At 52.0% G+C, this 13553-nt stretch overlaps 1 protein-coding gene across 1 annotated transcript in view; it reads right to left on the bottom strand.

The window, feature by feature from the left end:
- KDM6B (lysine demethylase 6B) overlaps window positions 1-13553 on the bottom strand; it is a 39309-nt gene that overhangs the window by 14142 nt on the left and 11614 nt on the right. The window contains 6 exon segments of the mRNA XM_070954529.1: window positions 1424-1529; window positions 7717-7843; window positions 8870-9178; window positions 9180-9918; window positions 9920-10797; window positions 11695-12015. Of these exon segments, the coding sequence (XP_070810630.1) occupies window positions 1424-1529; window positions 7717-7843; window positions 8870-9178; window positions 9180-9918; window positions 9920-10797; window positions 11695-12015 (2480 nt within the window).

The raw sequence follows: 13553 nt of genomic DNA, 5'->3' as shown, positions 1-13553 counted from the left end.
AGCTCGGGATAAAAGGCAGGGGGCGGAGATGAATAGGTGTGGCAGACAACTCTTCATCTTCCCTGCCAGACAGACTTGTTAGCCTGCGGTGAGAGAGAGAGAGACTTTTTGCTGGGGCTGCTGGCGTTTCTAAGAAAGGGAACATTTATTTAACTACAGAGGGTTTGTCGGGTTTGGGAACCAGGTTCAGAACAAATGCTAACCAGATGGTCTACTCTTTCTTCAGCTTCCGTCTCTGCAAAGTAGCTGAAGAAACAGGGGATCACCTGGTTAGCTGCTGCAAGAAGACTGACCACAAGCAACGGCATGACAAAGTAGCAACAATAGTACACTGGAAGGTCTACAAGAATTTTGCCTGCAAGCAAGAATTAGAGAAACTAGAGAAAGCCACAGAAAATGAAGAACCTAAATTGCTCTGGGACTTCAGAATTCAAATAAACAGGCAACTGCCCCATAACAACCCACGCTTAACAACTGTCGATAAGAAAAACAAAAAAAAGTCTGGGGACGAGGCAGGATCTGGAGACAGCAAAATAAAAGAAAGAACCGGACAAGATAACAAAATACAAAGACCTGGAAACAGAACGAGTGTGGCAAAAGGAAGCAAAGGTATCTCCAATGATCACAGACGCCTTGGGTGCAATCCCAAAACATCCAGAGCGCCACTGGAACATTACAGGCATTGACAAATTCGCCGTCAGTCAATTGCAAAAGGCAGCTTCACTCGGAACGGCTGACATCCTGCGATGAGATTTGTAACACACCCTCAAGCATCCACGTCTGCCTATCCCGGCTCCTTGGCAAGGACATGTTCTGATCCGGCTCTCAAACACGACAAACCCTCTGAAGTTAACTCAAAGATTCCTTTATTAGAAGCGCCAGCAACACCGGCAAAAAGTTTCTCTCTCAACGCAGGCTAAAAAGTCCGTCTGGCCGGGAGAAGAATAGTTGTCTGCCACATCTATTCATCTCCATCCCCTGCCTTTTGTCCCCAGAGCTAGAGTGGGGTTTCCTTAGCAGCAGTGGCTCTTCCGTCCCGAGGACCGGCTCATAGATTTCCACTGCTCTCCTCTCCTTTGCTTTCTGCGCAACCCCACGTCAGGCACTAGACCCAGCTGTTTCTCCTCTTCCTCATCAGCCACCTCCAGACCTGGGGGCTTTGACTCTCCATCTGAGGGCTGACGGACAGCCCAGGCTCTGCCTCTGTCTCGCTCTCTCTCTGACAGCTCCACTCCCTCGTCCTCCTCGGACCTCTCAGGTTGCCTTGATGCTGATCCTGACTCCCTCGCCTCTTCCTCCTCCTCCTTCTCTGATTTGGCTGCTGGAGGGGCCGGAGGCCGACAGGCCACAACCGGGCAAAAACACGAAATCCAGTCTGAACATCTGGCTGATTGTGCCACGAACCCATAATCATCATACTCACTGAGTCGAAGAGATCCGGCCAGACCGCGGATGACGGTGATGGGGTTCTTGGGATCGGTGCAGAATTGCAGCAAGACGGGGGAAAATGCATCCCGTTTGCTTTCCAACTGAAGAAAAAGGAGGAGACCGTCAAAGGACCCCAGGCCAGTCTGCCTCCCTCACCCCCACCCCTCCAAGCACAAAGCACCCACCAATCTTTAAAAAAAAAAATCAGAATAATTTCGGCTGCCCTCGCGAGTATATTGGCAAAAGAAACTGCGGCTGTTAAGCAAATTGGTCAGCTGTTAAGTGAATCGAGCTTCCCTCGCTTGCGAACCACGTTCACGTGATCCCCAGCGACCATCATAAACACACACCAAAACACACACCAGTTGTGAAACGCCCAAATTTTTTAGTGCCGTTGTAACTTTGAATCATCGTTAAACGATCAGTCGTAAGTCGAGGACTACCTATAATTTAGAATACCAAGCACTAGACTGTCACCAGGTAGGGAAAAGCCTAACTGAGACTAATTTGGGTCCATACCTAAAGAGACGCTGCTAAAATGCACAGGCCTAGCGCACCAATGAAGGCAGATATACTTTGTCCCGGAGGTTCTCTCTTCCGAGCTTTCGGACTCGTGCTGGAGCCCATTCTCAGGGAACTTCTCTCTAGCAGAGTGTGTACGCTGTTCTGTGCATGGTATTTATGTGGTGCCCGTCGTACGTGGCTCCTTAGATGTTTAGTTTGGGGTGTCAATGATTGGCTTTTAAGTCGCTGGCAGTTGTGCTGCCAAGCCGTAGCCTTCTAGCACTCCTGTTGACTGATGAGGGGCCCGTTTCCCAGGTATCAATCACTTCCCTGGCTGTTTTTGTCCCTGCTCGGCCAGCAATCTTAGTAGCTGCGGAATTGAATGTCTTTGTTCATCGCAACGTGAGGCTACCAATGAGTTCGGGTCTCCTCGTCTGACCACTCGCTTGTGTACTTGCAGTCTGGTGGTTAGCTTCTTCCCCGTCTGTCGTGCATAACGCATACAACAAGCACCACATAAATGCCACACATGGAACAGCACCGACGCTGTATGTGTTATGTAGGACAGACAGGGAGAAAGCTAACTACCAGACTGCAAGAACAAGAGCGAGAGGTCAGATGAGGAGACCCGAACTCATTGGTAAGCCTCACGTTGCGATGAACAAGGACATTCAATTCTGCAGCTACTAAGATTGCTGGCCGAGCAGGGACAAAAACAGCCAGGGAAAACGATTGAAACCTGGGAAACGTCAGTCAACAGGAGTGCTGATTTACCACTAGCCTAGAAGGCTACAGCTTGGCAGCACAAACCGCCAGCGACTTAAAAGCCAACCGTCGACACCCCAATCTAAACATCTAAAAAGCCATGTACGACAGGCACCACATAAATACCACGCACAGAACAGCACGCACACGCTGCTAGAGAGAAGGATGAGCTCCAGCACGAGTCCGAAAGCTCGGAAGGCAGAACCTCCGGTCCCAGTGGACCGACCCAGATTGGATCCTTGCAAGCCTAGCACAAGCCACAGGTTTTCAGTATCGGGCCACTGGGCGCCCCTCTACTCCAAATCCCCCAGTTTGGGGTTGGCGAGCCCGTCCGTGTTTGTATTCCCTAATTTGTGTCCGATCCTTCCTTTTCAACCAGCGACTGCCCCCCTAGAGACCATCAAGGATAACAAAAACTGTTTTCCACTTTAAAAGCCCCTCCCAAAAAACACAGGCCAGGTCCTCTCTCTCGAAATGCAGGTGTCGGACTTCGCAAAGTCACGTAAATTCAAGGAGGGCAGGCATGTTGCCGATGAGAATTCTGGGTTTTTTTTTTAAAATTACGACTCGCGTTCTGGCTTGGCTCATCATCGTAGGACAGCCGTAGTCCCATCGCATCGCCAAAGATGGTCCAGAAAGGCTCCCAAGAGGGCAGTTACAGGATTTTTTTTAAAAAAAAAAAAATCCGAACAGAGAGACGACACCGCAGTTCCGAATTCGAAAGAGGGCAAGAGGATGGAGTGATTTCAAAACGGGTCCATAAATCCAGACCGGGGGGGGGGAGATTCCTTCTTCCTATAAAACTGGTGCAACATTCATTCCTTTAGTCTTGCTCCCGAGAAAAAACGGAAAGGAAACTACAGGGAGTTGAAGAACGTTTGCCGTGACATGCAAGATAAACCGGAAGAAGAGAGCGGCGGTGAGAAAGATCTCTTCTTGGGAATGGGCGTCTCCTTCGCAAGTCCCCAAACTAACGGCAGTCAAGTCCATTAGTCAGAGTTCTACTCTCCTGGGGCTGCGTTTTGCTTGTTCTCAGGAGCTAGGAGGCTGCGCGGGGGTCTTCTGGGACGCCAGACTGAGCAAAGAGCACGCAGAAGGCTGTCAGGCTAAGAGGACAAGGAAGACGTCTTGTGGAATGGCACCAAATTAATTTTTTAAAAAAGAAGAAGAAGAAGAAGAGAAGGAAAAAAAGAAGATGATAATGAATGGAGATGGCGGAAAAGCAAAGGAAAGGAGGAAAATCTTGAGGGGTTCCTTTCCCAAACTGAGAGATGGAAACTCAGCAGGAGAATATCAGAACCTCTTTGTGCTGGTGGACAATCGTGGCTGGCTGGGCAGAACCTGCCAGGAATGGTAGTTAAGGACAAGAAGACAACCCCGTCAAGAATCTGTTCCTGATCGGAGGGGCCACAACTACACAATTCACAAAGGTTGACCTGCTTTGTCTACGGAGGGAAAAAATTGCAAGAGAAGAGAATGTCGCGGTTGAACGGTGGGGTCTTTAGGGCCTTCTGAGCTGGGCTGTTTTCTTGCAGGCAGAGGTGGGATTCAGACGGTTTGAACCGGTTCAGGGGAACCGATTATTGCTTCCAAGCGTTAACGCCCGTCTTGGGAGACGTTGGCAAGAATCCTGCCAGGTTTTAACCCGGCTGGCAAACCAGCCCAGGCTCTCCTCTTCCCTCTATGCCAAGACGAGGCATAAAGGGTTCACAACGCCACACAAGGAAGACTGTGTGTCCGTGTGTGACTAATTCTCACAAAAGCTGGGCCCTGCCAGGAGAGGAAGGAAGCTGTCAAAAGTGCCCCACAAAAGAGCTTTCTTTCTTTCTTTCTTTCTTTTTCTTTCTTTCTTTCTTCCCTCCCTCCTTCTTTTTCTTCCTTCCTCTCTCTTCTCCTTTTCTTTCTTTTTCTTTTCTTCCTTTCTCTCTCCCTTTCTTTTTCTTTCTCTTCCTCTCTTCCTCCCTCCCTTTCTTTCTTCCTTCCTCTCTCTCTCTTCCTTTTCTTTCTCTTTCTCTTCCTCCTTCCCTTTCTTCCTTCCTTTCTCTCTCTTCCTCCCTCCCTTTCTCTTTCTTTCTTTCTTTTTCTTTCTCTCTCTTTCTCACTCTTTCTCTCTTTCCTTCTTTTTTCTTTTTCTTTTTTTTTCTTTCTTTTTCTTTCTTTCTTTCTTTCTTCTTTCTCTCTCTCTCTCTCTCCCTCCCTCTACCCCCTCTCTCTTTCTTTCTTTTCCAAGAGGGAGACCAAGTCATCAAATAAGGTCCCTGAACCAGCAACCCGGAGAGCCAGCTCTCGTGTGTGTGTGTGTGTGTGTGTGTGTGTGTGTGTGTGTGTGTGTCTCACAAACCCCTTTTGTTTTGCTTTTCAGGAGATGGGAGGCTTGCCCTGAATAGCAACCGAGAGACAAACTGAAGACGAAGGAAGCTGCGCGGAAGGGAAGGAAGACAAATGGCCTGGGTGGATCCCTCTGGAGAGAGAAAATCTCGGGGCTCCAGGAAGACAGATCTGGGCTGCTGCACCCCTAGAAACAAGGAGGTGAGACAAAGAGCCACAAAAATAGGATTAAAAAGAAGAAGAAGAAGAAAGAAAAAAAGAATAGGGGGATCTAAGGACTTTTGGAGATGACCAGGAAATGCCACCCTAAATTTTGTGCAAGCAGAAACATGGCTTTAAAGGAAGAAGGAGCTTCCAAGATAAGAGACGTGGGTGCAGATGGGTGATGGGACTTCAACTCCCAGAATTCCCAACCCAGCATGGAATTCTGGGAATTGAAGTGCACGCATCTTAAGCATGGAATTCTGGGAGTTGAAGTCCATGCATCGATCATGGAATTCTGGGAGCTGAAGTCCATGCATCGTAAGCACAGACTTCTGGGAGTTGAGCATCTTAAGCACGGAATCCTGGGAGTTGAACTCCATGCATCTTATTCTGGGAGTTGAAATCCATACTTCTTAAGCACAGAATTCTGGGAGTTGAAGTCCATGCATCAATCATGGAATTCTGGGAGTTGTAGTCCATGCATCGTAAGCACAGAATTCTGAGAATTGAAATCCACCAATCGTAAGAGTGGAGAAACACTGCTGTAAGAGATCTGATTCCCAACTGTTTCAGAGAGCGAGTAAGACTAGGTCAAACGAGATGAGACCTCAATAGAGGAGACATTAAGGACGGACTTGTGAACAGGAAGAGCTGTCAATCAGCGGAATTGATTGACACAGAAGCATTTCTTCCCCTGCGCTGGCGGTTTTCAAACTGAGGCTGCACAGTCATTTAGCGTAGCGGAGTGGCTGCTGCGAACCCTGCCGTCTAAAGGGAGTTGGGGCTGGATGACCTCTTAGGGACCCTTTTCAACACGATGATCTCTTGTCTCTTTCAATGGCTCGTGTCTAGGTATCACGGTGAGGAGAAGACCCAATTTTTCCCCCCCGCCTCCAGTTTTCCCAATTGATCCCAAGAATCAAGAAATCGATTCTTGTTTGGGAGAACCAACGAGAATGAAACCCAAAGGTGAAGACGAGATGGGTGATCGTGTGAGGTGATCCACTGAAGAATAGGAAACGGAGAGCAGCCAAGTCGGTTTTTCTTCCAAAAATCTGATGATTGCACTGAAGTTTTCTTAGTTAGCATCTAATTCAATGTTCCTCCATTTTTAGCCGCTTTAAGAGGAGGGGGACTTCAACTCCCAGAATTCCCCAGCCAGCCACCCCTCTTAAACTGGTTAAAAATTGAAAAACACTGGTTTTGCTTCCTTCCGTGGGTTAGACTGGAGACCCCCGGGCCAAATGGCCCAGCATCCTTTTTCTTTTTTTCTTTTGAAAAAGTTTTTTTATTTTTATTTCTTATACACGTATTGTACAGTAAATGTATATTCTCTTATCCATAATTGATCATATATATACACATATATTTTTTCTAACGAAAGCATAAAAATAAGACATTTTAATTACATTTGGGGTTGCTCTTCTACCCTCTCTTTTCACAACAAACCTTCTCCTTCTTTCTTTCTTTCCCCTCCCTCCCTCCTCTCCTCTTCTACTTTATTCCTCCTCCTCTCCTCTCTTACTTCCCCTTCCTCTCCCCCACTCCTCCCCTCTTTCCCCCCTTTCTCACTTTTTCCTCTGCTCTTGTCCCTTCTTTCCTTCCCCTTTCTTCCATTCGTCTCTCTCCCTCTCCTCCTCTTTCCTTTCTTTCTCCTTTGTTGTGCAATATTTCCCTTATTTGGTATCCGAGTAACTCCAATTTTCTAATAATATATACACTTCCTTTTCGATTTCTTTCCCATTTTACCCAATCTATCATTTCATAATTGTACATTTATATTTATAATCTTCCTCTTTCTTTCTTTCTTTCTTTCTTTCTTTCTTTCTTTCTTTCTTTCTTTCTTTCTCTTTCTTTCCTTCCTTCCTTCCTTCCTTCCTTCCTTCCTTCCTTTCCCCCCTCCCATCCCCCTTTTCCATTTACTCTGGGTGTCATCTGAGTTTCTATTTCTTTTTTATCTTATCCCTTATCCCAGCATCCTACCGTACCCCCCAATCTCCAGAATCCACGATTCTTTCATTTTTGGGGGGGGAGAGGAGCCACGGTCTTTCATTTTTTTGGGAGGGGAGCCTCCCCCCCCCCAGAATGAAGGACCGTGGACCAAATCCCCAGCCCACAGAGTAGTGAACAACAGTCACTGTCGTCTTAAGTCCAGTTTTCGCCCCCTCCCTCTCCCTATTTCACGGCCTTCCTCTCTGCCTTTTGGGGCTCTCGAACGTGAAACCCCTGCCCCCCCTTTTTTAAAAAAATCAACCTCTTCAGCCATGAGGGCTAGAAACTTTGCAGTTGTTTTCATCGGTCCTTAAATGCTCTGCCAGCAGGCCTGGTTTGCGTACCCAGAGCGATCGTGGTTTGCAACCCCAAGACCCCTGATTTTTACACACAAACCCCTGGACAGCCCCCTCCTCACTTAGACCCTGCTCCAAGGAGCTTTCCTGGCAGCCTCCCTCTCCAGCTACCCACCCCCCCTCCAAAACGGACACTCACGTAGATGCTTGGCGTTGGGGGACTGAGTTTATCCCGGGGCAGCTTTTCGTCCATGTTGATCTGCGGCTTGACGGAATGACTTTGGGACAAATACGATTCCTTAAATTTTCCTTTCACCTTGGCGTGCCTGGACAGAGCAGTGGGGAAGAGGAGGAGACGTGAGCCCGGGAAAACTGCATAAAATGTACATTCTCGGTACAGGATCAATCAAGCCCAACATTTCTACTGCTAAGGGAGACACTCGTTCGGGGAGTTTCACCCCGTTTTACAACTTTTCTCGCCACGGTTATTAAGTGGATCATCACGGTGGGTAAGTTAGTCCACTAGTCGTTGCCGACTGTAGGAAAGGGGTGGTGTTCACCTATGTTTCCATGGTCATGTGGCCAGCATGACATCACGCCGCGCTGTTACTTTCCCACCAAAGTGGTACCTATTGATCTGCTCGCATTGGCATGCTTTCGAACTGCTAGGTTGGCAGGAGCTGAAGCGAGGAACGGGAGCTCACTCCATCGCATGGAGCTCGGGTCTCGAACCTGACCGCCCATTTTCCGGATGACAAGCCCAGCGTCTGAACCTCTGAGCCACCGCCTCACCCCAATAATAAATAAATGATTTACTTTGCAACCATGGCAAAAAGGTTATAAAATTGGGGGGGAACTACTTAACGACCGTCTCGCTTAGCAACAGAAATTCTGGTCCTAATTTGGGGTTGTAAGTCAGGGGCGTCAAACCTGATTTCATCGAGAGCCGCATCAGGGTTGTGTTTGACCTGGGGGCGGGGCGCAGATGGGTGTGGCCAGGGTGGGCGTGGCCAGCTTGACGTCACTCATGTCAGGGGCGCCTGTGGCAGCCCGAGTGCTCTGCCAGCAAAAACAGAGCTCGGGAGGGTCGCATGTGACCCTATCGAGTGCCATTTTCGCTGGCAGAGGGTTGCAGGAGGCCATCGCAGCCAAAAATGGAGCTCAGGAGGGCAGAAGAACCGTAAGCCGGTCCTTCACCGTTTCCAGGATGGCCCGGCGGACCAGATCTAAGCACCCCGCGGGCCTTGAGTTGACACCCCTGCTGTTAAGTCGAATCTGCATTTTCTCTTCAGCGACTGGAAATTCCTTGGAGGAAATTCTCGGGGGAGGGGGACGGGATGGTGAAAACTTACTTGCTGGCCCGCACGACCTCCGCTGCCGAGTGGTTGATGGTGACCTCGCTCAGGGGGATGCGTCGCTCCTCGACTTCGGATGCGATGAAGGTCTCCTTGTCCCCACTCTCTACCTTGATCAGCCGGATCTTCAGCTCCTTGGGGGGACCTTCTGTGAAGGAGCGCAGCTTGAGCAGGTCGGCCGAGCACACCATGGTGGAAACCGAGCCCACCGGGCCTTCTTCCTTCTTGACGGGAGACCTCCGTTCGGGTGGAGGAGGCGGGGGGCGGCGGAGGCGGCTTGGCCCCGTTCTCCCGGGCTTGGCCCTCGGCGCTCTGCACGTCCAAACTGCCCAGGATCTGCCGGTTTTTCCCCTTGCGAGCTTTACCGTCCCGGTGTCTCCGCGAGCCGTCCCGGTTGGACCGACGGTGCCGGCGATGTTCCATGTGTGGCTTGCGGGATTCGTCCTTGGGGCGCGGAGGAGTCGATGGCGGGGGCACTGGAGGCACAGGGGCCGGAAGAGAAGCGGGCGGAGGGGAGACCGGGGTAGGTGGGGGGCTGGCAGGGGGCGGGGGGCTCTTCTCCCGCCCCGCTCGTCCCACCAGGGTCTCGCAGGCGCGGCTGATCTCCTCTAACACTTCCGACTCGGTCTTCACCGGCCGAGAGGCGGGCAAGGGTGGGGGCGTGGATGCCCGCTCCTCTGTGGCACCACTGGTGCCCCCAGCCCATGCTTGGCCTGAGGTAGTGAATTGGGGTAGGGGGCTCTGGCTCGCACCGGCTGGGGGGGAGATCTTAGCACCTGGGGGAGTCATCGGTTTGAGCCGATAGGAGTGTTTCTGCCCCTCCAGCACACTGGCCAAAGACTTGAGGAGAGATGGGGTGTTGTGGGAGGTGAACTTTGCCCCGCTGGATCCCGCGGCCATTATGGCCGGGGGGCGCTGCTCTTCCGTGTCCCGCTTGCCGAAGCGATAGAGGCAAGGGGGCTCGGGAGGGTCCTGCCCGGGTGGTTTGGGGTAATCGAAGGAACCGGTGGAGGCTGAGGGCAGCTTGGGCCTTGCCAGGGGTGGGGGGCTAGGGAGGAGAGGGGCAGGGGGGCGGCGGCGGCGGGAAGCTCTCCTCCCGTTCTTCTTCCCCGCGCCGGATGGATTCGTCCAGCATTTTCATGATGTTGGCCAGCCCGTCGGGCAAAATCTTGGAGAACTCAGGGGGTTCTTCAAACTGGTCTTCTAACGGGGGGCTGGCGAAGCCGAAGAGGCGGTCGGAGGAGGCCTCCACCGCGGGGGGCGGGTCCGGCGTTTTTGGAAAGGAGGCCCGGGAGGGTGGAGGCAGCGGGGGTGGGGATGGTGGCACCGGCAGCGGTGGGGGGCTTTCTGGGGACCTGAATGTTCCTGAGGTAATCGAGGGGCTCGGATTCAGGGGCCTGGCACCCGCAGAGCCGTTTTCTTCCCGGCTGCTCTCGGATAGCCAGAATTGGGGGGCCGGCGTAGGCTCGGGGCTGGCCGGCCTGGGGGTGTCCCCGGCCCCTTCCCGGGGGCGAGAGTAGCTCCCTTGCTGAGCGCTAGGGCCCGAATCCTGGAAGGCGCACCCCGAGTCGCAATTGGCCAAGGACGGGGGGTCGGCCCCGCAGGGCTCTCCGCCGCACCCAAAGAGGATGTCCCCCAAGGGATCTTCATCTTCGGCCTTGCCCTCCCCCGCTTTGTTCAGCCAGGGCAGCGGAGGGGGGGGAGGAGGGGGCGGGGGGCACTGGGGAGCCGGGGGAGGAGGGGGGGCAGGGGTTGGCGGGGGGCACCGGGATGTTGGGGGGCGGGGGCTGCATGCGCGCGCAGGGCAGGTTGCGGGGGGCGAGGCAAGGGGCGGGCCGGGAGGGTGGGGCCGGTTTGCGTCCACCGTTCTCCGATGTGGGGCTGGACGACTCCATTGCCGGCGTTTGGTAATGATTGGAAGGACCCTATGGGGGAAGGAATAAAATAAATAAAATCTCTCCAAACCCTCCTTCTTTCCTTCCTCCATCCCTCCCTTTCTTTTCTTCCCTCCCTCCCTCCCTCCCTTCTGTCTCCTTCCTTCCCCCTCCCTCCTTCCCTTCTCTCTTCCTTCCTCCCTCCCTTTCTCTCCTTCCTACCCTCTCTTCCATCCATCTTTCCTTCCTTCCTTTCTCGCTCCGTCCTTCCTCCCTTTCCTCACTCCCTTCTCTCCTTCCTTCTTCCCTCCCTCCTTCCCTCCCTCCCTTTCTCTCTTCCTTCCTCACTCTGCTCTCTCCTTCCTTCCTTCTTCCCTCCCTCTCCTTCCTTCCCTCTTTCACCCATCCCTCTTTCCTTCCTTCCTTTCTCCCTCCCTCCATCCGTCCTTCCTCCCTCCCTTTCTTCCTTCCTCACTCCCTTCTCTCTCCTTCCTTCTTCCCTTCCTCCTTCCCTTCTGTTCCTTCCTCCCTCCCTTTCTCTTCCTCCCTCCCTCCGTTCTCTCTCCTTTCTTCCTCCTTCTCTCCCTCTCCTTCCTTCCCCATCCATCCATCCATCTTTCCTTCCTTCCCTTCTCCCTCCGTCCCTCCTCCCTTTCTCTCTTCTTTCCTCACTCCTTCTCTCCTTTCTTCCCTCTCTTCCATCCATCCATCTTTCCTTCCTTCCTTTCTCCCTCTTTTCTTTCCTCCCTCTTCTTTCCTTCCTTCCCTCCCTTCTCTCTTCCTTCCTCCATCCTTTCCTTCTTCCTTCCCTCTCTCCAGCATCTTTCCTTCCGTCCCTCCCTCCCTCCCCTGGTGACACCCCCCCCTTCCATTCTCTTCCTCTGCAAGGGCTCCGCCCAGGAGGGCCCGACATGCCCTAGGGCCCCCTAAGTCCTCCAGGCCACTTACAAGGCTTTCCGAGGCCAGCGGCCCCCGTGAGGTGGTCTTGCTGCTGCTGGTGGCTCCTCCTGGGGTCGGGCGCGGGGCATAAGGCACGCAGGCGGACGTTGCTGGTGTGGTGGTAGAGTCTGGACGCACCCGGGGGACTCGGCCGTCTCTAAGGTCACTTCCGTTGGGCCGGGCCGAGCAGCCGTGGGGCTCGAGGGGGGCACGGTGTGCTGGCGGTGTGCGGGGAGTGGGCGCCATGGCCGGCAGGCGGTGGGGGGGCGGGTGGGAGCTGTAGGCGGGCGACGGGTAGGGGAAAGGATGAGCCACTGAATTCCTCTGCTCCTGGGGGAGGAAGGAGGCGGAAGAGAAAGAGAGAGACAGAGAAAAAGAGAAAGTGAAAGTGATTGAGAAAAGAGGAAGGAAGGAAGGAAGGAAGGAAGGAAGGAAGGAAGGAAGGAAGGAAGGAAGGAAGGAAGGAAGGAAAAAGAAAGAAGGATGGAGGGAGGGAGAGAGAAAGAAAGAAAGATGGGAAGAAGAAAATGAAAGAAGGAAGGAAAGAGAAAAAGGAAGGAAGGAAGGAAGGAAGGAAGGAAGAAAGAAAGAAAGAAAGAAAGAAAGAAAGAAAGAAAGAAAGAAAGAAAGAAAGAAAGAAAGAAAGAAAGAAAGAAATGGGAGGGAGAAGAAAGGAAGAGAAAGGAAGAAAGAAGAAAAAAGCAAAGAAAGAAAGGAAGGAAGGAAGAAATGGGAAGGAGAAGGAAGGAGGGAGAAAAAAGAAAGAGAGAGAGAGATGGGAAGGAGAAGAAAATGAAGGAAGGAAGGAAGAATAAGAAAGAGAGAGAGAGAGAGAAAGAAAGAAAGAAATAGGAGGGAGAAGAAAGAAAGAGAAAGGAAGAGAGAAGAAAAAGAAAAAAGAAAGAGAAAGAAAAAGAAAGAGAGAGAGAGAGAGAGGAAGAGGAAGGAAGGAGAAAGGAAGAAAGAAAGAAAGAAAGAAAGAAAGAAAGAAAGAAAGAAAGAAAGAAAGAAAGAAAGAAAGAAAGAAAGAAAGAAAGAAAGAAAATAAATAAATCAATCAATCCAGGGATTTTTGCTATGAAGATCTTTTCCCGTTCAAATGGAGCGTCCTTGCAAGACGAAGCGATCTCCCCCCACCCACCCCCAGCCCCCCCTGGAATCCGGCCCTTTGCAGATGCCAAGCCAAGCAGGCAGCCAGGAGCAGGCAGAGCAGGGAGCCCCGGGGGAAGCCCACCGCCCCCCCTCCCCACCCCGGGCAAGACTGCAGGCAAAAGGGACCCCCACCTTCCCCTCCGCTGCCCACCCTCCCATGGGGGCAAAGGCTGGGTCCCGGATGGGCAGGGGGCGCTAAGATTTGGTGATCTGCCCATCGCCCAAGAGCAAGGGACTCCCGGCGGTATAATCGGGAAGACAAAGGACAGGGAGGCACCCCCACAGGGACCCCCCTCCTCAATTTCAAACATTAGATTATCAGCCGTGTCATACGCCTTCCTTCCTCCATTCTTCTTTTCCTCCTTCCATCCATCTCTCCTTCCTCCTTTTTCCTTTCCTCTCTTCTTTTCTCCATCTCTCGTTCCTTCCTTCCTTCCATCCATCCATCCCTCCTACCTCCCTTTGTTCTCTTTCCTCTCTTTTCTCCACCTCTCGTTCCTTTCCCTTTCCTCCTCCCATCCATCTATCCTTCCTTTTTCCTTTCTTCTTTTCTCCATCTCTCGTTCCTTCCTTCCTTCCATCCATCCATCCCTCCTCCCCTTTTTCTTTCTTTTCTCCATCTTTTGTTCCTTCCTTCCTTTTCCTCCTTCCATCCATCTATCCTTCCTCCTTTCCTCTTTTCTCCATCTCTCGTTCCTTCCTTCCTTTTCCTCCTT

Source organism: Pituophis catenifer, unplaced genomic scaffold, assembly GCF_029215685.1.
Source record: "Pituophis catenifer annectens isolate HBS135680 unplaced genomic scaffold, rPitCat1.0.hap2 SCAF_15, whole genome shotgun sequence".
Lineage (NCBI taxonomy): Eukaryota > Metazoa > Chordata > Lepidosauria > Squamata > Colubridae > Pituophis > Pituophis catenifer.
Note: the sequence above shows the minus strand (reverse complement) of the source record. Positions and strands in the feature narration are given on the sequence as shown.